The 20,281-nt window shown below is 43.2% G+C and overlaps 1 protein-coding gene across 2 annotated transcripts in view; it reads right to left on the bottom strand.

The window, feature by feature from the left end:
* Nucleotides 1–20,281, bottom strand: part of LOC101600196 (protein HIRA) — an 80,984-nt gene that overhangs the window by 43,551 nt on the left and 17,152 nt on the right. The window contains exons 2-9 of one of the 2 annotated variants that reach the window (XM_004670771.2): nucleotides 18,583–18,645; nucleotides 15,872–15,982; nucleotides 14,412–14,502; nucleotides 12,821–12,915; nucleotides 11,475–11,570; nucleotides 10,194–10,354; nucleotides 7,172–7,339; nucleotides 4,503–4,616 (exon numbers count right to left, since the gene is read on the bottom strand). In XM_004670771.2, coding sequence (XP_004670828.1) covers nucleotides 4,503–4,616; nucleotides 7,172–7,339; nucleotides 10,194–10,354; nucleotides 11,475–11,570; nucleotides 12,821–12,915; nucleotides 14,412–14,502; nucleotides 15,872–15,982; nucleotides 18,583–18,645 — 899 coding nt within the window. Of the gene's footprint in view, nucleotides 1–4,502; nucleotides 4,617–7,171; nucleotides 7,340–10,193; nucleotides 10,355–11,474; nucleotides 11,571–12,820; nucleotides 12,916–14,411; nucleotides 14,503–15,662; nucleotides 15,797–15,871; nucleotides 15,983–18,582; nucleotides 18,646–20,281 lie in introns of those variants that run through there. The other variant, XM_045132524.1, reaches the window with a different exon arrangement.

Below are 20,281 nucleotides of genomic sequence, written 5' to 3'. Positions count from 1 at the left end.
GAGTTCGTTTGCAATGGCTAGAGGCCCTGGTGTGCCCAATCTCTCCCTTTCTCAAGTAATTAAAATTAAAAACTGAAAAAAAAAAAACCCCACAAGAAATAAATTGAAAGAAATTTGCACACTAGAATGGCTGTCTAGCAGGGGGGCTGGGGGTCATGGGGGTGTGGACAGAAGGACTGTTTCATACACATAGCCAGCAACAGTGAAGGCAGAGTGGAAGGTTCATAGGACTATGATCTGACCAAGGGGATTATCGAGAGGATCTATACAGCAGAAGACAAGGTGGCTTCACAGAACTAAATTCATATTCTTGGGGCCCCTCAAGTTTTGGTCCATCCAAGGCTAGTATAACCAGTTATAGAAGTCATGCAGGGTCATTGCCAGTGTGTTCCTATAGCTCACAAACACACAACAGTACAAATGGGCCTCAGTACAAACCCAAAGTTAGCTATTACTACAACGTTGACGAATTATATTCTTCTGGCCTATCTTTTGCAAATATTATTCTACTTTTTAAAACATCGCACATGTTCTATGGCTGCCTTTTATTTTCCATCCAGTGAATCATGTCACTGACTATCTGTGAAAATGTTATTTGGACAATTATATAATATTCAGCAACTGCATGTTCACCAGTAGTCACTCCATTGTTGTAGCAAGCCGTATCTCTCACACACAGTATCTGGCTGCTCTATAGACAGGCCCAGAGGCACAGGTACATGGGCTGGGTGGGAACACACTTGTGCATAGGATAGTGGGCACCCATGGGTGCCACTATAGATTCTAGAAAGTTAAGCTACTGAGGTCCCAATGTAATTCCATTTCCAGGAAACAGCCTTGTTTCTCTTAACCGCTACTTATTTATTTATTTATTTATTTATTTGAGAGCAACAGACATAGAGAGAAAGACAGATAGAGGGAAAGAGAGAGAATGGGCGCGCCAGGGCTTCCAGCCTCTGCAAACGAACTCCAGACGCGTGCGCCCCCTTGTGCATCTGGCTAACGTGGGACCTGGGGAACCGAGCCTCGAACCGGAGTCCTTAGGCTTCACAGGCAAGCGCTTAACCGCTACGCCATCTCTCCAGCCTTTTTTTTTTTTTAAATTATTTACTTATTTATTTGAGAGCGACAGACATAGAGAGAAAGACAGATAGAGAGAGAGAGAGAGAGAGAATGGCCTTGTTTCTCTTTCCATGAATGTGCCTACAACATCCATCAGAAATGTGGAGTGTGTGCTGACACCTGATCTCAGCATTCAAAGACATGCAAGCAGCACCCTATCTGGCATGGGACAGGAAGGGACCAAGAAAAGCACACTCAACCTGTCCACTGTAGCACTGTAGTCAAAGCTCCAGAGTGGGTGCAAAGTGATTGTCTAGGTCTTAAAAAGCCCCTTAGCTGGGCGTAGTGGTGCACACCTTTAATTCCAGCACTCAGGAGGCAGAAGTAGGAGGATCACTGTGAGTTCAAGGCCAGCCTGAGACTACACAGTGAATTCTAGCTCAGCCTGGGATAGAGCAAGACCCTACCTAAAAAAAAAAAAAAAAAAAAAAAAAAAGCCCCTTAAGAGTAAGAAATTCCTTTGTAATAAACTGTACTACATGTACCCATAGGATAACTTTCAAACCTATAACTTCAAATCTGGAGCTGGAAAAATGGCCTAATGGTTAGGTTGCTCACTTACAAAGTCAAAGGACTCAGGTTCAATTCTCCAAGACCCACATAAGCCAGATGCACAAGGCGACACATGCACCTGGAGTTCGTTTGCAGTGGCTGGAGATCCTGGCATGCCCATTCTCTCAATCTGCCTCTTTCTCAAATAAATAAATAAATAAATAAAAATACATAACCTTAAGCCAGGCATGTGTCTCATGCTTTTAATACCAGCACTAGGGAGGTAGAGGTAGGAGGATCGCCATGAATTCAAGGCCACCCTGAGACTACACACTGAATTCCAGGCCAGCCTGGGTTACAGCGAGACCATACCTCAAAAAAACTAAACAAACAAACAGAAAACAACAAAACACACACACACACATACATACACACACACATCCAGGCTGAAATGGAATTCACTCTGCAGTCTCAGGCTGGCCTTGAACTCACAGTGATCCCCCTACCTCTGCCTCCTGAGTGCTGGAATTAAAGGCGTGTACCACCATGCCCATATATGTATGCATATATTCATATAAACTTTAAATCCATCTGCATTTGGAGAAGTATTTAAATTTTTTTTTCAAGGTAGCGTTTTAAATTTATGTGTGTGTACTCTGCTGTCAGACCTTAATAAGGAATTTATCCCTTCAAAGCCCTAACTCAGAAACTGTCACTGTTGTTACTGTTTGATTCTCTATCACTGAATACCTGACCTGCTGAGCACCTGTGCAATGGACAGCACTGAGTTTGGAAGGGAAAGGTAAAAAGGAGTTCAAGATACAGCAGTTCCACTGAGAGATGACTGCCTATACACTGTTTTACCCACCATTTTCATCTAAAGGATTAAAAGGACCAGTACATGAAGATGCCAACTAGTTATATAAAGAAGGAATCCTGCTGGGCGTGGTGGTGCACACCTTTAATCCCAACATACAGAGGGCAGAGGTAGGAATCAATGTGAATTCGAGGCCCGTCTGGGACTACAGAGTGAGTGTCAGGTCAGCCTGGACTAGAGTGAGACCTTACCCCGAACAAACAAACAAACCAAACAAGAAGTAATCCCAGTGCTTAGCAAGCTGAGGCTGAATTTCAAGTTCAAGGCCAGCTGGGCAACATAGCAAGACCTTGTCTCAAAAAACCCAAGGGAGGGACTGGAGGGATGGCTTAGCAGTTAAGGCGTTTGCCTGCAAAGCCAAAGGACCCATGCTCGATTTCCCAGGACCCATGTTAGCCACATGCACAAGGGGGAGCACGCATCTGGAGTTCGTCTGCAGTGGCTGGAGGCCATAGAGCATCCATTCTCTCCCTCCCTCTTTCTCTCTCAAATAAATAAATAATAAACACGTGCATGCGTGCGCGCGCACGTATGCACTCACGCATGCACGCACACACACACACACACATACACACACATGAATTATTTATTTATAACAATAAATAAATAAAATTTATACGGGTGTGTGTATATATATATACATATACATATATATGTAAAAAATATATATATACACACATACCCCCCAAGAGAAACAAAACAAAACAAAACCCAAGGAAGCTAGAAAGATGGCTTAGCAGTTAAGGTGTTTGCCTGCAAAGCCACAGGACCCACGTAAGCCTATGCACAAGGTAGTGTATGCATCTAGAGTTCATCTGCAGTGGCTAGAGGCACTGGGCCATCCAATCTTTCTCTTGCTCTCTGTCTGCCTCTTTCTATTTCTCTCAAATAAATAAATAAATAAAATAAAATAACGAACCAACCAAGGACTGATGATATGTCAGTGGAAGAACATGTGTCTAACATATTCAAAGCCCTGGGTTCTATCTCTAGACTGAAAAAAAAGATTTACCCATGAGAGGCCGGGCGTGGTGGCACACACCTTTAAGCCCAGCTCTAGGGAGGCAGAGGTAGGAGGATCACCATGAGTTCGAGGCCAGCCTGAGAATACATAGTGAATTCCAGGTCAGCCTGGACTAGAGTGAGATCCTACCTCCAAAAAACAAAATAAAACAAGAATGTTCTCCCCTGGGCATGGTGGCACATGCTTTTAATCCTAGCACGTAGGAGGACCACCATGAGTTTGAGGCTACCCTGAGATTACAGAGTTAATTCCAGATTAGCCTGGAGCTACAGTGAGACCCTACCCCAAAAAACAAAAATAAATAAATAAAATGTTCTCATCAGTTTTTTTAATAGCATCTCACAATGAGGCTAACCCTAATTTCTGTCAGAGTAACAAGAGTGAGTATACATAAACTGTGATCTGATATGCTCATACACAGCAATAAAAATATTGTTATACACAACACACATGAATATCAAAAACATTATGCTTAGTGAAAAAAATACCAGACATAAAAAAGTATATACTACACAATTACATTTATATAGGGTTCAAAAGCAAGCCAAACTTGTCAGTAAGAAAGGTTGTTAGGATGGCTGCCTTGGAGATGGCAGGATCTTGACTAGGCAAGAACAAGAAGTGTTTTGGGTGGTGGTAACACTAATATAAACAAACATAGTAATTCATTTAGGTGTATCTTGAAGATGATGTTATATGGACGCAAAGAATTTCTAACAGGAAGAAAATATAATGTGTCGGCTATATGAAAGAGCTGCTATGGCTAGGGGTCAGGGTGGCCTTTCCTGGCCAGGCCCAGTATTCAATACTTCCTTCTACACAGCAAGAGAGCCTGCAGGTTTCCAAAGAAGGGCTGACCCCAGACTCAGGGCAAGGCCTACACTTACCACCATCAAAAGCGGTAAGTCTCTCTTCCCTTCAAGTCCTCTAGGCTCACTGTCTTTCCAACCAGTACCTTTCCCATGAGCCAAAGCTCAGGTGGCTTACCCAGACAGAGAGCGAGCGGTCCTTACTGCCAACCGCACAGCAGCAGTATGGGCAGCTTGGTTTTGCAGAGCTCCCATTCTTCTGCTTCTTTTTGAAGATTTTTGGATTGAATTTCTAAGGCCAAATAAAAAAGTTAAAATAAATAATCAAGTGTTAAGCATGTCCCCCATACCCAAGTCTCAGACATACCAGCCCACTGGTAATAGTCCCTCTCACAGCTCTACCCTTGGCACTGGATATGGGTAATTTCATCTCCAAACTATTTGGAGATATTCTGCTGATGATACAATGGAGGCTCAACGAAGACAGAAAACATGGAGACTGGTAAAATAAAGATCTGAAGTTTCTACTCTGAAGCCAGCAGTCAAGTTGAAGGGAGGGAGCTATTGGAACTGACCTTTCAATTCCTCCTGTCCTGGCAGGATCAGCCATGTGGACCTGGGAAGCTGAGCCTGCAAGGAAACTCAAGGACCATGTCCCTGTGTCTCTTAAGGGAGGCCAAAGGGACTGATAGGAGATCTGACCCACTTAATTCCTTCCCCCTCCACTGTATTTGTTATTCATAGTTATGACTGTCTAGTAGTAATCTGCTAAAATCAAGAGGATCTCATGATCTGAGTCAGGGATAGCGGTCTCCTGAACTGGCTGCTACACAGGGCAGCTGGCTCCTAGAAAACCTGGTTGATGCAAATGCTGAGTTCTCTGCTGCCTTCTTGGATTAGGAAGTCTGAGAGCTCTTGGAATCCCAGGACATCCAAGGGCAGAGGTAAGAAGAACCTAAGGTCAGGTGGCATTGAGGGGTGTGCACTTTGAGGACAGGGAGGTAGGAATGATCAGTAGTACAGAGACTGGACATAATGGAGATATGTAAGCTATAGGGCCTTGTATAGCTGTATGAGCCCTAGAGAGGAGGAGGAGTAATTTTCTTATATGCATTCTTAAAATGGTGGTTAAGGGTTGCATGACAGTCACATGTAGAAGTAATCGGTTAGCTGTGAATCCGTGACTTCAAACATCGTTCAAATAAAATCCAACATGGACTCCCAACACAAAATAAACTAGAAAGCAGTATTTTATTTAATTACTATAACATTCACATCATAAAGTACAATGTATTGCACTTATTTATGACCAGTTTAAAACATAGGCCGGGCATGGTGGTGTATGCCTTTAATCTCAGCACTTGGGAGGCAGAGGTAGGAGGATCACCATGAGTTTGAGGCCACCCTGAGAATTCCAGGTCAGCCTGGGCTAGAGTAAGAACCTACCTTGAAAAACTTAAATAAATAAATAAAATAGGTAATTCAGAGCTCATTTTGATCAGGTCTGGATGATTCCTTACAACCTAAATCTGGACATCAATTTTGTTTGGTTACTCAGTGTTGAGAAAAACCAGGTTCTCATATGTTATTTGCAACTGACTAACAGCTTAACTTAGGCCTTCTCAAGACATTCTAGTTTCAGTCACCCAGAGTACAGGACATTCTCTTGAGCTAGAAAGATAAGCAATAGCCAGGTGTGGTAGTACATGCCTTTAATTCAACCACTTGGGCGGCAGAGGTAGGAGGATCGCTCTGAGTTCCAGGCCACTCTGAGACTACATAGTGAATTCCAAGTCACCCTGGGCTAGAGCAAGACCCTCCCTCGACAAAAAAAAAGAAAGAAAGATAAGCAATAGGTCTCTAGTCCCTCTTTACCTTCCACCTCATGACCAGGTCTGGGCTTTTTCGTTTGTTCGTTTTGTTTTGTTTATTCAAGGTAGGGTTTCACTCTAGTTCAGGCTGACCTGAAATTCACTATGTAGTCTCAGAGTGGCCTCGAACTCATGGTGATCTCTTACCACTGCCATCCAAGTGGTTGGATTAAAGGTATATGCCACCACGTGCAGCTCAGGTCTGAGCTTTAAAGTGGTAGGTCACACAAAGCCCTGGGCTCAAGCTATAGTACCCCAACAGCAATACAGACCAGATAGACATGCCAGTGATGCACAGTGACAGGCTGTCAGCTACAACACCACTATTGGGCACAGGGACAAGCACATTACTCCATGGGTGCCCAGATCACTCTGTTCACTGTAACTGGATGAGAGATCACCTCTGGGGAGATTTAAGTATGTAAAAGTATATAAAAGGCTAGTACAAAGCTATGTTCCTAACCAAGACTGATCTTGAATATTCATCATTTCAAGTTTATCAAAAACAAAAACTTTGGGCTGGAGAGATGGCTTAGTGGTTAAGGTGCTTGCCTGTGAAACCTGAGGACTCATGTTTGATTCTCAGGTACCCTGTAAGCCAAACACATAAGGTGACACAAGCACACAGGTTGCTTATGTGTACAAGGTGGTGCATGCATCTGGAGTTTAATTATACTGTCTGGAGGCCCTGGCACACCAATCCTCTCCTTCTCTGACCCCCACTTCACTCCCTCTCATTAAAAAAAAAAAAAAAAGGCAGTGTGTTGAGCTTGCCTCAAAAAACAAAAACAAAACAAAAAAACCCACCTTACATATATATTGTTTTGTAAAAATACCTTTAAAATAAAACATGAGTGTTTAAAATAAAACATGAGCTCAGTGCTCCCCAGGGTCTAAAGACACATGAAGATCCTTACAGTAAACTTCTTGGATGGTCCTGATGGCTGCTGGGACTTCTGAGGTGAGGCATACTCACCACGACTGTCACAGCTTTCCGGTGCCCCACAAAGTCCATGTTCGTTTTCCAGCCCTCTCGTTCGATGATCTGGGCAGTAGGGCCAGAGTTGTTCATGGCATGGGCAGATACCAGGTAATGGCCATCAGGTGACCAGCTAAGCCGGAGCACATGGGTTGTCCCTCCACACTGAAAGAAACACAGCACTTGAAAGGAGCTCAAGGCAACTTTGTAGTCAAAGCTTTGAATTGTGATTTACAAATGACAGCCTCCACCTCCCCACATGACAGAAGACAGACCACCAGAACAGAAGTGTATGCCCTGAGGGATCTGCAGGAAGGCCAATCCTTCAGATCATCTATAGAGCATCTTCAAGAAATGCTACAGAAGAACACCTGTTGACACCTGACAGCTGAGCAGGGATCCGTCTGTAACACAGCAGGTGACAGTAATACACAACCCACTCCATTGAGGCTGTCCCCTCACCTAAATAGTGAGGACACCTGCAAAGGGGATGCGATGGTTTGATTCAGGTGTCCCCCATAAACTTAGGTGTTCTGAATGCTAGGTTCCCAGCTGATGGAGATTTGGGAATTAATGCCTCCTGGAGGGAGTGTATTATTGTAAGTGGGCTTATGAGTGTTATAGCCAGTGTCTGGCACACTCTCCTATTCCTGTTGTCCACTCTTGTGGGCCAGGGGGGTGATGTCCACTTCTACTCATGCCATCGTTTTCCTGAGCTTCCCCTCAAGCCTGTAAGCTAAAATAAACCTCTTTTTCCCACAAGCTGCTCTTGGTTGGATAATTTCTACCAGCAATGCGAACCTGGCTGCAATAGGGGAAGAGGTTTGTATAGTCCTTAAAAATTGTAAGGCATTATAAAAAGGTACAAGTCCAGAACTGGCCTGAAATCACAGGATTTCACCTGGTAAGTTAGATGATATGTGTCCAAAGCTACATTCAATGTTAGTCTGGGTAGCCTTCAAGACCAGGGTTAATTAAAATTGTATTTCATGGGCTGGAGAGATGGCTTAGTGGTTAAGGTGCTTGCCTGTGAAGTCTAAAGACCCGGTTCAATTCCCCAGGACTTGTGTAAACCAGATGTACAAGGTGGCACATGTGTATGGAGTTCATTTACAGTGACCACCCATTACAATGACAATGGGTGGCCCTGGTGCACCCATTCATTTTCTCTGTCTCTCTGCTTCTTCCTCTCTCAAATAATAAATGAAAATTGTTTTTTTTTTTGGTGGGGGAGGGGTTTCAAAGTAGGGTCTCACTTTAGCCCAAGCTGACCTGGAATTCACTCGGTAGTCTCAGGGTGGCCTTAAACTCACAGTGATCCTCCTACCTCTGCATCCGGAGTGCTGGGATTAGAGGCGTGCACCGCCATGCCTGTCTCAAAAGTTTTTTTTTAAAGATTTTATTTCATGATTCCCAGAGCAGGCCTGGATAGAGCAGGGCCTGAGTGAAGCAGAAGCACCTCCACATCCTCAGGCAGAGTACAGAGGCCAAAGAGTACTGGCACTGACTCTCCTGCATACAGCCAGGAACAGAGATCACAGGAACTATATAGCTGGCAGTCAAAGTCTTGAGGAACTCCAGCAGGTGTGACAACCATATCACCTGTACTAGGTGGCTATGGGCAAGAAGAGTAGGGTGAAGTAAGGTTAAATCTGGCTTTACTCCTAGACCTAGCCAAGTTACTGGTGTTGATTGGAGAGAACTGAATACACTGATTTTCATTGTCTTTCTATAGCTGGCCCTGACAAGTGGGCAAATGCTCGTTCTTCCAGAAAATCTTTACTCCTGTGTCCTGTGATCCAAGAAGCCTTCCTTGATGCAGCCCCACTCCCAGGCTGTTACTGTACTCTGGACTCCACTCTCACGATGCTTACAACTCACATGAATGTGTCTTTTCCACAGGGCAACAAATATCAAAGGGAGTGACTCCACTGCAATCCACTTTTAATTTCTTGCACTCAGTACTGCTTTGCATATAGAAGATACTTAATAGATGTCTAATAAGTAACAGTCATCTTTATGATTTCATATGAAACTAGAACTCAAATAAATGAAGAGAAAATAAAATGCTACAGGCACTACTGCAGTCTGATCTCCACAGGTTTTGTAAACTATACTAACTCTACCTGAAAAACAGGTCAGGTATCAACAGTGCCTTCAATACGCAAAAGCACATCCAGTAATCTAACAAAGGGTCTCCTCCATGCAGCTCCTCCACTAACCCAGGTTCGATTCCCCAGGGTAGCTCTAAAGGGTAGCTCAATGTCAACTCTCCAGAATAAGAAAAAGTATTACCTTTAAGCTAGGTCCACAATGCTATAGGGACAACTCTGAGTTTCTCTTCAGCCTTAAAATCTATTATCTTTTTCATTAAAAGTTGGACATTGGGGCTGGAGAGATGGCTTAGCAGTTAAGCGCTTGCCTGTGAAGCCTAAGGACGCCGGTTCGAGGCTCGGTTCCCCAGGTCCCACGTTAGCCAGATGCACAAGGGGGCGCACGTGTCTGGAGTTCATTAGCAGAGGCTGGAAGCCCTGGCGCGCCCATTCTCTCTCTCCCCCTCTATCTATCTTTCTCTCTGTGTCTGTCTCTCTCAAACAAATAAATAAAAAAATTTTAAAAAAAAGTTGGACATTGAACACCTCAGAAAGAAAAACTTGGGGCTGGAGAGATGGCTTAGTGATTAAGGCATTTGCCTACAGAACCTAAGGAACCAGGTAAAATTCCCCAATAACCCCATAATCCAGATGCACATCATGGCACATGCTTTTGGAGTTCATGTGCAGTGGCTGGAGGCCCTGGCACACCCATTCTCTCATTCTATTTGTCTCTCTCAAATAATTTTTTTTTTAAAGGAAAAACTTTTTACCATCTAACTCTTAGAACTAGAGTTCTACTCCAAAGAACATTTGTGGGCCCCCAGACTCTACATGCACCCACATGTAGACCATGGCCAGCTCCCACTCTGTATAAATGAGGTAAGGCAGTAATTGGAGCCAATCTCTGGGCTATCCCTAGTTACCTCATCAAAAGGCTTAGTGATGCTGGTCTCTAACTGCCAGTCCAGTGTCCTCCATACTTTCAGGCTGCGATCATCCGCTTGAGAGGCAATGTATTTACCAACAGGGTCCCAAGTCAACCCTTTCACCAAGCCAGAATGACCTCTTAGAGTAGCAAGAATTTCTGTGGGGGGGGGGGGGAGGGAGAAAGATGAATCATGAGCAGGTATTACCTAGCAAAAAAAATAATGACAGTGTATAGAAAACATGAGCTGCAGTGCATCCAAAGGGAGGGAACTTGAGTAGTCTTTCTTGGTCAACCCCCAACCCTGGGCACAACCTGAAGATTCCCATTTCACCTCCACCAAGGCAAAAGCAACATGAAGAAGTAGCTCTATCAGAGGCTGGCACTAGTGGATTTCCCTTTCCCATTGCTGACACAGGCCCCAAAGAGGTAGGTAACAAGGGGACATAAGCTAGAGTCAGAGCTAATTCTGATGCCATGTCTTATTTGCAGCAGGCAGACAGATGTATGTAACAACCTGGACTGGGCCTTGAGCACTCTGACATGGACTCACTGACAGTTCCAAGAGGCAGAGGCCCAGCACTCAGAGGTCTTTTGGGTGAGTCATTTGTGTCACTATGAAGACAGAGACATGTATAAGTGCACCTCATGAAGATGTATAAATACTATACCAATCTGTAAAACTGCCCTTTCCATACCTATATGATAGTGAGGGCTTCCAAAATGGATACAACCCATGGATGAAGCATTTTAGCCTATGAGGAAGACATACTCCAGATACCAAGTGGGAATATGAGAAGTATTTTACTAGTCATAAACTGTAACATACCAGACCACACAATTTCTTGCGACTTTAAATACAAAAAGAGTGAAGAGAAATCTGCAAAACAAGGTTTGTAATAGTGCACATCTGCTCAAAGGTTTCACAGAGATGGCAACTGAGCTGAGGCCAGAGCCCAGTGGCAGGAAGTGTATGCAGCATGTGTGGGAGGATCAACATCAATCTCAATGTCAGTTGTCCATACACCACCCTCATGATCTGTGGGACCCTTGTGCTAGTACTCAGCTATAATTTTTCTTTTGTATAAACCTCTTAAACCTTTAGTAAAATTAACTGAAAAAGGAAAAAAGAACTGGGGCACTGACAAGACACATATCCCATACTGTCACTAGAGTAGGAAGATGCCCCTTCCCACCACATCACCCTGCTCTATACATGGACAGGCAGTGCAGCTGGCAGCAGTCTGTGTCTGTTTCTGACCAGCAGGAGACTACAGACCTGGGAATTTCACAGCATTCCAAATGACGACAGTGTTATCCACACTACATGAGGCTAGCCAGGCGTCATGAGGAGACCATGCTACATCCATCACATCTGTAACAATACAGAGGGCATGTGGTGAGATCTCTTACCTGACCTGCATTTGGGTAATTGTGGGCATTCAGCATCAACTTGTCTGTAGGTGGAGCCAGTCAACCCTGGGGTTCTTGAGTCTGAAGATACTTGATCTGGGACCATCATAACTTCTTTATTTTTTTAGCCAATCTAAAAAATTCCTTACTAAAATTTTTCAGTGGATATGATTTTTCAAACACTGAATTGACCACAGTGCCCCACTCTTTTATAGAAAAGCAGTCAAGGGCATGATTGAAAGCTCATGGTCCATGTGGACACCCATGTATAAGAACCTGTCACTTTTATGGTCTGTGGCTTCCGGCCTGCTCCTCAGTATGTTAACTTGTTTCTCCAATCCTGACTGGGCCTTCTTCAGAATCTTCTGAGCACTGAATGAGGTCACTTAGACCATACTTCTACCCTGCACTGCACCTGTAGATGCTAGCAGATGCATTACTTCTCTAATGAGTTTTGGGCAGAACCAATCACCACATTAAGGCTCCTTCCTTCTATCTTCTCTCCTTTTTTTTTTTTCAAGGTAGGGTCTCACTCTAGCTCAGGCTGACCTGGAATTCACTCTGCATTCTCAGGGTGGCCTCGAACTCACGGCAATCCTCCTACCCTTGCCTCCCGAGTGCTGGGATTAAAGGCGTGCACCACCACGCCTAGCTTCTTCTTCTTCTTCTTTTTTTTTTTTAAAGGCTTTGGTAGAAGGCCTTAACCACAGCACCATCTCCTCAGTTCCTTTTTTAAAAGTATTTTTTAAATTATTTAATTTATTTATTTGACAGAGAGAGAAAGATGCAGACAGTGAGAGAATAGGCATGCCAGGGCGTCCAGCTGCTGCACACGAGCTCCAGATGAGTGTGCCTCCTTGTGCATCTGGCTTATGTGGGTCCTGGGGAATCGAATCTGGGTCCTTTGGCTTTGCAGGCAAGTACTTTAACCATTAAGCCATCTCTCCAGCACTGAAAGTATTTTTAAAAATTTATTTAATATTTTATTTTTTTTTATTTGAGGGGAGGAGCAGATAGAAAGAGAGAGAATGGGAGCACTAGGGCCTCCAACTGCTGCAAATGAACTTCAGACACATGTACAACCTTATGCATATGGCTTATGTGGATCTTGGGGAATTGAACCTGAGTCATTTGGCTTTGCAGGCAAATGTCTTCACTGCTAAGCCGTTTCTCTAGCACCCTAGTTCCTTTTTTGTTGTTGTTTACACTCACCGCCCGAGTGACTACGGAGGATAGAGACACATCGCCACTGTTCCACATTAGCAAGCTTACCACTGGAGCCAAACACAGTGCTAGGCCCGATGTACCTGTGTGAAAGAGGAATGAGACAGACACTCATGCGGTGCTCTGAGCTCTGTACAGTTTTTCATGGCAGACAGTAAAAGCAAAACCAGATGATGGCTAAAAGCACCAGGATGTTGGACAAAAGGTAACAGGTAAAGTACTCATGCACTTGATGAAATGCTTGGCAGCAATTTTAAATCTTGCACAGGAAAATGTTCATAACAGACTAAATGAAAGAAGCAGGCCACAGGACATCATATATAATATGACTCTACTTATGCAAAGCAAAAAATACATGTGACACAGATACTATACACATGAAAGAAAGCTAAGGGTGGCTTTATTTAGGTGGTGGGATTGGAAAGAGATTTTTTTTTTCTTTTGCATTTTTTACTTTTTCAGATTGTGCAAAAAGAGGTTATTAATGTTGTCTATTTAAAGTAGAATATCAACTTGATCAGTGTATTTATCCAGGATAGTCTCAGACTCCTGAGTTCAAGGCAGTCCCTGCTGACTAGTTGGTAATATAGGTGCATGCCTCTATGCCTGGCTCAAAAATCAGTATTTTAAAGTCCTGTCATAACAAATTAAATGCCTTCGCCTTACTGCCCAAGGCAGAGAAGCCACAGGAGCCTCAGACACATGAAGGTAGGCATCACCAATGCTCACAATCTCTGTGAACACCCTTGGTTTTTGTAAAGCTCTGCACAAGCCACAGAGCTTGTGAGGCCGTTGTACGGGCCCAAAGAGAAAGCAAACCTCTGCTCTCAAAGCTATGGCTATAGAGCCATATTGGATAAACAATGATGTCAGGTCTGGTGGTCCTGTCACATGGAATGCTTATGTGGGACACAGTCCTAGGACCCACTCTGAAATCCTGGTCAGGGGGTAAAAAAATTTTTTTTCCTTCATGTAATGCTTAGCTCTTTTCGGGTACAAAGGGGGCCTGTCATTAGTGAAATCTGCCAACAGAATGAAGTGAGTATAAAAGAAGGTAGCTTCTGGATCTCCAGCCTCTGATCCCATCAGATCATCTTGACTTTTAGCTTTTTTTTTTGAAGCAGGGTCTTGCTCTGGCCCGGGCTGACCTGGAATTCACTATGTAGTCTCAGGCTGGCCTCGAACTCATGGCAATCCTTGCTTCCTGAGTGCTAAGATTAAAGGTGGACGCCACCACGCCTGGCTTATTTTTTTATTTTCTCTATGAGGGCTCCATGTGAAATTTCTTTTAGAGAACAACCAAATCAAGCCCACAATGTCAATACCTACAGGGGATAAACTCTTCCTTCTTAGCTAGAACCCTTGGGTCCCTATAAGGGGGAAACTGACCAAGCCAGCAGGCAGGTTGGAAACCCTTCAATCCCTAATCATACCTCATCTACTCCTGCCCTATGTGTATTTCCTGCTATGAAGTTCGAATTCTGAGGACTTCAGTGCCAGGATGGGAAAAGCGAGTTTGATAAAGACCAGCAAAGAAGCTTCTAAAAATTAAATGTGAAGAAAGGAAAATGATGCTTACGTAGCCCGCTTCCACACCATAATTAGTTTGTCATCTCCCCCAGAAGCTAAATACATCCCACTGTTTGACCACCGCACACAGTTCACACATGCTGGGAAGAAAAAAAAAATAGGGTGATGAAAATCCAATAGTCAAGCCCATTTGCATTCTGTAGACTTTGGCAGGATGTGGAGGATACATAAAGCTCTCTAATCTGAGAACTCTTTGAGAAACCCATACCCATGCTCTCAGGTATGCCTCGTTCTTCCTGAGGGCCTCTCTTTATGTTAACCTCCATGGTAAAATCTACGTTGAACTTTCTTTTCAATAAACTCCCACTCTCCTTCCAAAAAATAAAATAAAATAAAATAAAATAAAATAAAATAAAATAAAATAAAATAAAATAAACCCAACCTTATGAAATCTATTTAAGACACATACTGTGTAAGAGTCCCAGAGAAACAATTCCATTAAGCACTGACCTCCTTGTGCTATAACAAATTACCAGAAAAGTTTGGAAGGGGAAATATGCATATTCTGAGAATCATTAGTACAGACAAAGGGAGGCTTATTCCCATTAAGTGATAAATCTCATTACTTCATAAGGACTGTCCAATGACAAAATCTATTTCTGAATAGGGATTATTTTCAAAATAAAGCATGTACTAGAAAAGCCAAGATGCCTTTTCTAGAACTTTCAAGAAGGCAGCTGGGTAGAACATAAAGTTTTAACTTAGCCCCACTTATCAGAGCCCTTTCACATTTGGACTTTCCAACTTTGCCAGCAGAGCAGATTGATTGATTCTGTAGCGAGGCAGCAGAAATCCTCCTAAACTTCTGCCAGATCAGATCCTCTAGTAGCATACACAGCTTAGTCTTTGGGAGATATGAAATACAATAGCACTAATAAGGACAAAGCCAATATATGGCATTTGAGTAACTTATGCTCTAGGTCCAAGGACTAAATATCATGTTGGGAAATCAAGAAAACAGAGAAAGGGGCTGATATCAAAATGCTGGTAACTATTAATGGGACACTAAGGCATTAAGAAGGAAAGATAACCATGTCACTGGCCAATAGCCTAGTCTTGGCAGAGGAAAAAAAAAGTGTCTGGGAAGAGCCTCTGAGTGAAACAATACCAATCTGAGACACTTTGATGAGTTGCCTCTTATGTACCCTTCCCCAGAACCCTACTGTGTTCAGGTCACTGGTCCCAAAGCCCCATGGAATCAGGCAGTAACGACTCATGAGCAGGAAATCACCAGAGGTACCTGCAGACTGTCCAAAGATGGTTCTGTGGGCGGGCCGAGTCTTCTGCCGAATAACTCACCCAGGTGTGCAGCCAACATCTGTGCCTTCAGACAGCAGGCCGAGGGGAGTTACCACCGCACGGGGCCTTATCTTTCTAATTACAAACACATGTGCTAACCTTGGGCACTCTGCCAACACGCAAAGCCTGCAAAGGGCCACTCTGTAATACCTAAGTGATTGTCCATCTGGCAAAGCATCTTGGGAATATTTTCATCCTTCTCGTCATCCTCCTGGAGGACTGGAGACATATTCCAGATCACAACCTTCCCAGAATCCTGCCCTAAAATGAAGAAACAAGAGACAGCCCCAGGTGAATGGAGTGCAAATTTGATATTGGTAAGCAACATTAACTGTAAGAAGTGTTCATTGTGCTTCTATAAATCATAACTGACTAGATCTAAGCATACTGGTGTGTAATTACTAAGACATGAAACATGAGGAAAAACAATGATCCATAAATAAGAAAGTGGATTTAAACTGGGCACGGCAGATTATACCTGTAATCTTAGCTACACTTGGGAGAATGAAGTCGGAGGATCACTGCTGAATTTGAGCCAAGCCTGGGCTACATAAATGAATTCCAGGTCAGTTTGGGCTAGGGGCCTTGTCTCAAACAAACATACAAAGTTCCCCAAAACAAAACAGAAAAAGAGAGGAGGATTTAATAGTATATAAAGCTAACCTGACTTCATGAGCAGATCTCTAGACTAGCAATTAGGAGATGGAGCCCTTGTCTGGTCTTTAGTTGTCTAGAAGGTCCTCATCCTTGTCCAGGACCCAGACTTCTTCTTTGCAAACTCATGAGGAAAGAAAATCAATGTCTTGGGCCACAGTCAGGTCTGTGAATATACACCTAGGAATTTCCCTTCCCTTCAAGACACTGCCTGGATTTCATGGCTATTTCCAGAATTGAATGATGCTAAGACTCAAATTTGTAAAACAAACAAACAAAACAACAACAACAACAACAAATTCTCAAATTTGTATCTCCTGAATATAGAAAAAGAGCTTAATTTCTTAAATGCCCTTTGCAGTCACTTTTAAATGGGACACCAAAATAAGGGGGATTTAGGATTCCTATTAATCATAAGCTGATTCACAGGTCTACTGAAAAATATATCTGGGCATTTTACCAATGACTTATCTTTTTGTTTCCCATCACTATAACTAATAAAAATGACTTAAGAAAAAACAAGCTGGGTGTGGTGGCACATGCCTTTAATCCCAGCACTTGGGAGGCAGAGGTAGGAAGATGGTAGGAAGAGTGCTGGAATTAAAGGCATGCACCACCACACCAGCATTTTAATTTTAAAGATTTTTATTTATTTGAGACAGAGAAAGAAAGTAAGAATGGGTGCACCAGGGCCTCTAGACACTGCAACTGAACTCCAGATGCATGAGCCACCATGTGTTCTATGTGGGACCTGGAGAATTGAACCTTGGTCCTTAGGCTTTGCAGGCATGCACCTTAACTGCTAAGCCATCTCTCCAGCCCCTGTTTTTTTCCCAAGGTAGGATCTCACTCTAGCTCAGGCTGACCTGGAATTTACTTTGTAATCTCAGGGTGGCCTCAAACCCACAACGATCCTCCTACCGTGTTCTGGGATTAAAGCAACCATACATGGCTCTTTTTTTTTTTTTAGGCAAGGTCTCACTCTAGCACAGATTGACCTGAAAGTTTACTCTGTAGCCCCGGTGGGTGTCGAACTCACAGTCACAGTGATCCTCCCACCTCAGCCTCCTTAATGCTGGGACTAAAGGCATGCACTACCACATCCAGAAATTAGTTCTTTTTTATTTTGGGTTTGTGTGTAGTATCTGTATAATATGTGGTGTGTGTGTGTTGTATTTGTAACACATGTGTGTGCAGATACATGCACCTCCTGTGTACACATGCGAAAGGCTGAGAAGGGTGTCAGGTGTCCTCTATAGCTCTTCCTTGTTATTTCCTAGACAGGGTGTCTACTGAACTTGAAGCTCAACATTTTTCAATTAGATTGGCTGATCAGTAAGCTCTAGCAATCCTCCTGTTTCACCCCAGTCAGTGGTGGAGTTATAGTCATGTGCAGCTATGTCTGTCTTTGACTTTGTTTTTCTAAACTGAACCATGTTATTTCAATATTGCAATAGATACAGAATGAAACACAGTAATAATGCTATAAGCATTCTTTCTTTCTCTTTAACCCAAATTCCTTTCTCCAGAAAATGGGCCTAATAATTTTAAGACTTAGGAGTTTAACCATCCCCCACCTTTTCAGATGAGGAAAACACTGAGAGTCCTTGCCTCTGGGTCTGGACATTTTTGTCTGGGGGCTTGCTGCCACTTTCCACATCTAGTAAAGCCTGAGTATGGCAGTGCAAATTCATTTGAACTTTAACTCAATACATAGCAATGAGAATAGTAAGCCTATTATCATACTTACACAGGTCATCCTACAGCCCAAAACAAAACAGAGGGTGGGTGTTTTATGAAACAGGGTTTCTCTTTATAGTCCTGACTGAGCTCAAACTCATGATCCTTCTACCTTGGCCTTCCTAGTGCTGGGATTACAAGAGTGTGTCACCATATTTAGCTTCAGAAAATAAAAAAAGTCTTAATTTAATCTGTTTAAATTGTACATTTTAAACCAAGTTATATTCACATTATAAACCAACAAGTTTTCTTTCACTTTCCTTCATAGGCAAGGACTCTCAGTGTTTTTCTCATCTGAAAAGGTGGGGGATGGTTAAACTCCTAAATCTTATAATTATTAGGCTCATTTTCTGGACAAAGGAATTTGGGTTAAGGAGAAGGAAAGAACGCCCATAGCATTGTCATTATGCTTCCCAGATGACCCAAAGCAGGACAGCAGGGTGGCGATGTTCACTCCACACACATACCTTGTCCTCCAGTTGCAAACTTGGTCCCATCAGGGTGAATATCAACTGAAAAAATTGGTTTGCCTGGAAACAAAAAAAGAAACACATACTTAACTTGGCTTTTATTTACTGGAGATCAACAAATTCAAAAATTTCAAATACTGATTCCCCAAGTATTATTTCTGATTGTTGCAATTAGAACAAATAACAGGTTACAGTACTTGTGAGTAAGAGTGGAGAGAGCTAACAGTTTCAATTGATCTAAACTGCTGGGAAATTCTTCATGCAGCATTAGAGATCTATATAAATATATATGTAACTAGTGGGACAAAGCATGCCATCAACAAGAATGACAGCTCAGCCAGGTGTGGTGGCACACACCTTTAATCCAGCTCTCAGGAGAAGGATCACCATGAGTTTAAGGCGGCCACCCTGAGACCACATAGCGAATTCCAGGTCATTCTGAGCTACAGCAAGACCCTATTCAAAAAACCAAAAAGAAAGACAGCTCACAGCACTTCTTTACTTGCCTGCTGCTTCCTTGGGACACAGGTAAAGGCTATGAGATGTCTGCAATAAAAGTATGAGTTACAGGGCTGGAGAGATGGCTTAGTGGTTAAGCGCTTGCCTGTGAAGCCTAAGGACCCCGGTTCGAGGCTCGGTTCCCCAGGTCCCACGTTAGCCAGATGCACAAGGGGGCGCACGCATCTGGAGTTTGTTTGCAGAGGCTGGAAGCCCTGGCACGCCCATTCTCTCTCTCTCCCTCTATCTGTCTTTCTCTCTGTGTCTGTTGCTCTCAAATAAATAAATAAATAAAATAAAATTAAAAAAAGTATGAGTTACTTCTACTTGTGAAGGGAGCCCACATACATACCTGCAGGCATATCCCTATCACATGGGTCAGCACATGACTGGCTAGAGCATAGGGCCCTCCCTTCCCTTGTGAGGATTTTGCTTTCCTGAAGTCCTCCTGTAAGTCTAAACTACATTAAAATACACAGAAATTCTGCCTTCAAAGCATTTCTTCTGGCTGAACGCCTGTCACAGTGTATACTCAGTGTTAAATTGGATGTTCATGGGGCTAGAGAGATGGTTTAGTGGTTAAAGCGCTTGTCTGCAAAGCCAAAGGACCCAGGTTCAATTACCAGTACTCACGTAAAGACAGATGCACAAGGTGGTGCATGTGTCTAGTGTGTGCAGTGGCTGGAGGCCCTGCTGTGCTCATTCTAGAAAATAAATTTGAAGGGCTAGAGAGATGGCTTAACAGTTGAGGTGACTGCTTGTGAAGCCTAAGGACCTGAGTTTGATACACCACTACCCACATAAGCCAGATACACAAGGTGGTGCACGCATTTAAAGCTCATTTGCAGTGGCTAGAGGCTCTTGCGTGCCCCTTCCTCCAAAAGAAAGCACATTAAAAAAATAAAAAAAAAAATTGGATGTTCAAGCTAGGCTTAGTGGCACACACCTTTAATCCCAGCACTGGGAAGGCAGAGGTAAGAGAATCAGTGTGAATTTAAGGACAACCTGGGGCTACAGAAGTGAATTCAAGTAAGCTTGGGCTAGAGTGAAATCCTATCTCAAAAAAAAACAAAACAAAACAAAACAAAAAAACCCAGAGCTGGGCGTGGTGGCGCACACCTTTAATCCCAGCACTGGGGAGGCAGAGGTAGGAGGACCACTGTGAGTTCGAGGCCACCCTGAGACTACACAGTGAATG

This window comes from Jaculus jaculus, chromosome 13 (genome assembly GCF_020740685.1).
Source record: "Jaculus jaculus isolate mJacJac1 chromosome 13, mJacJac1.mat.Y.cur, whole genome shotgun sequence".
NCBI classification, from domain to species: domain Eukaryota; kingdom Metazoa; phylum Chordata; class Mammalia; order Rodentia; family Dipodidae; genus Jaculus; species Jaculus jaculus.
This window is presented reverse-complemented; position numbering and strand designations above follow the sequence as displayed.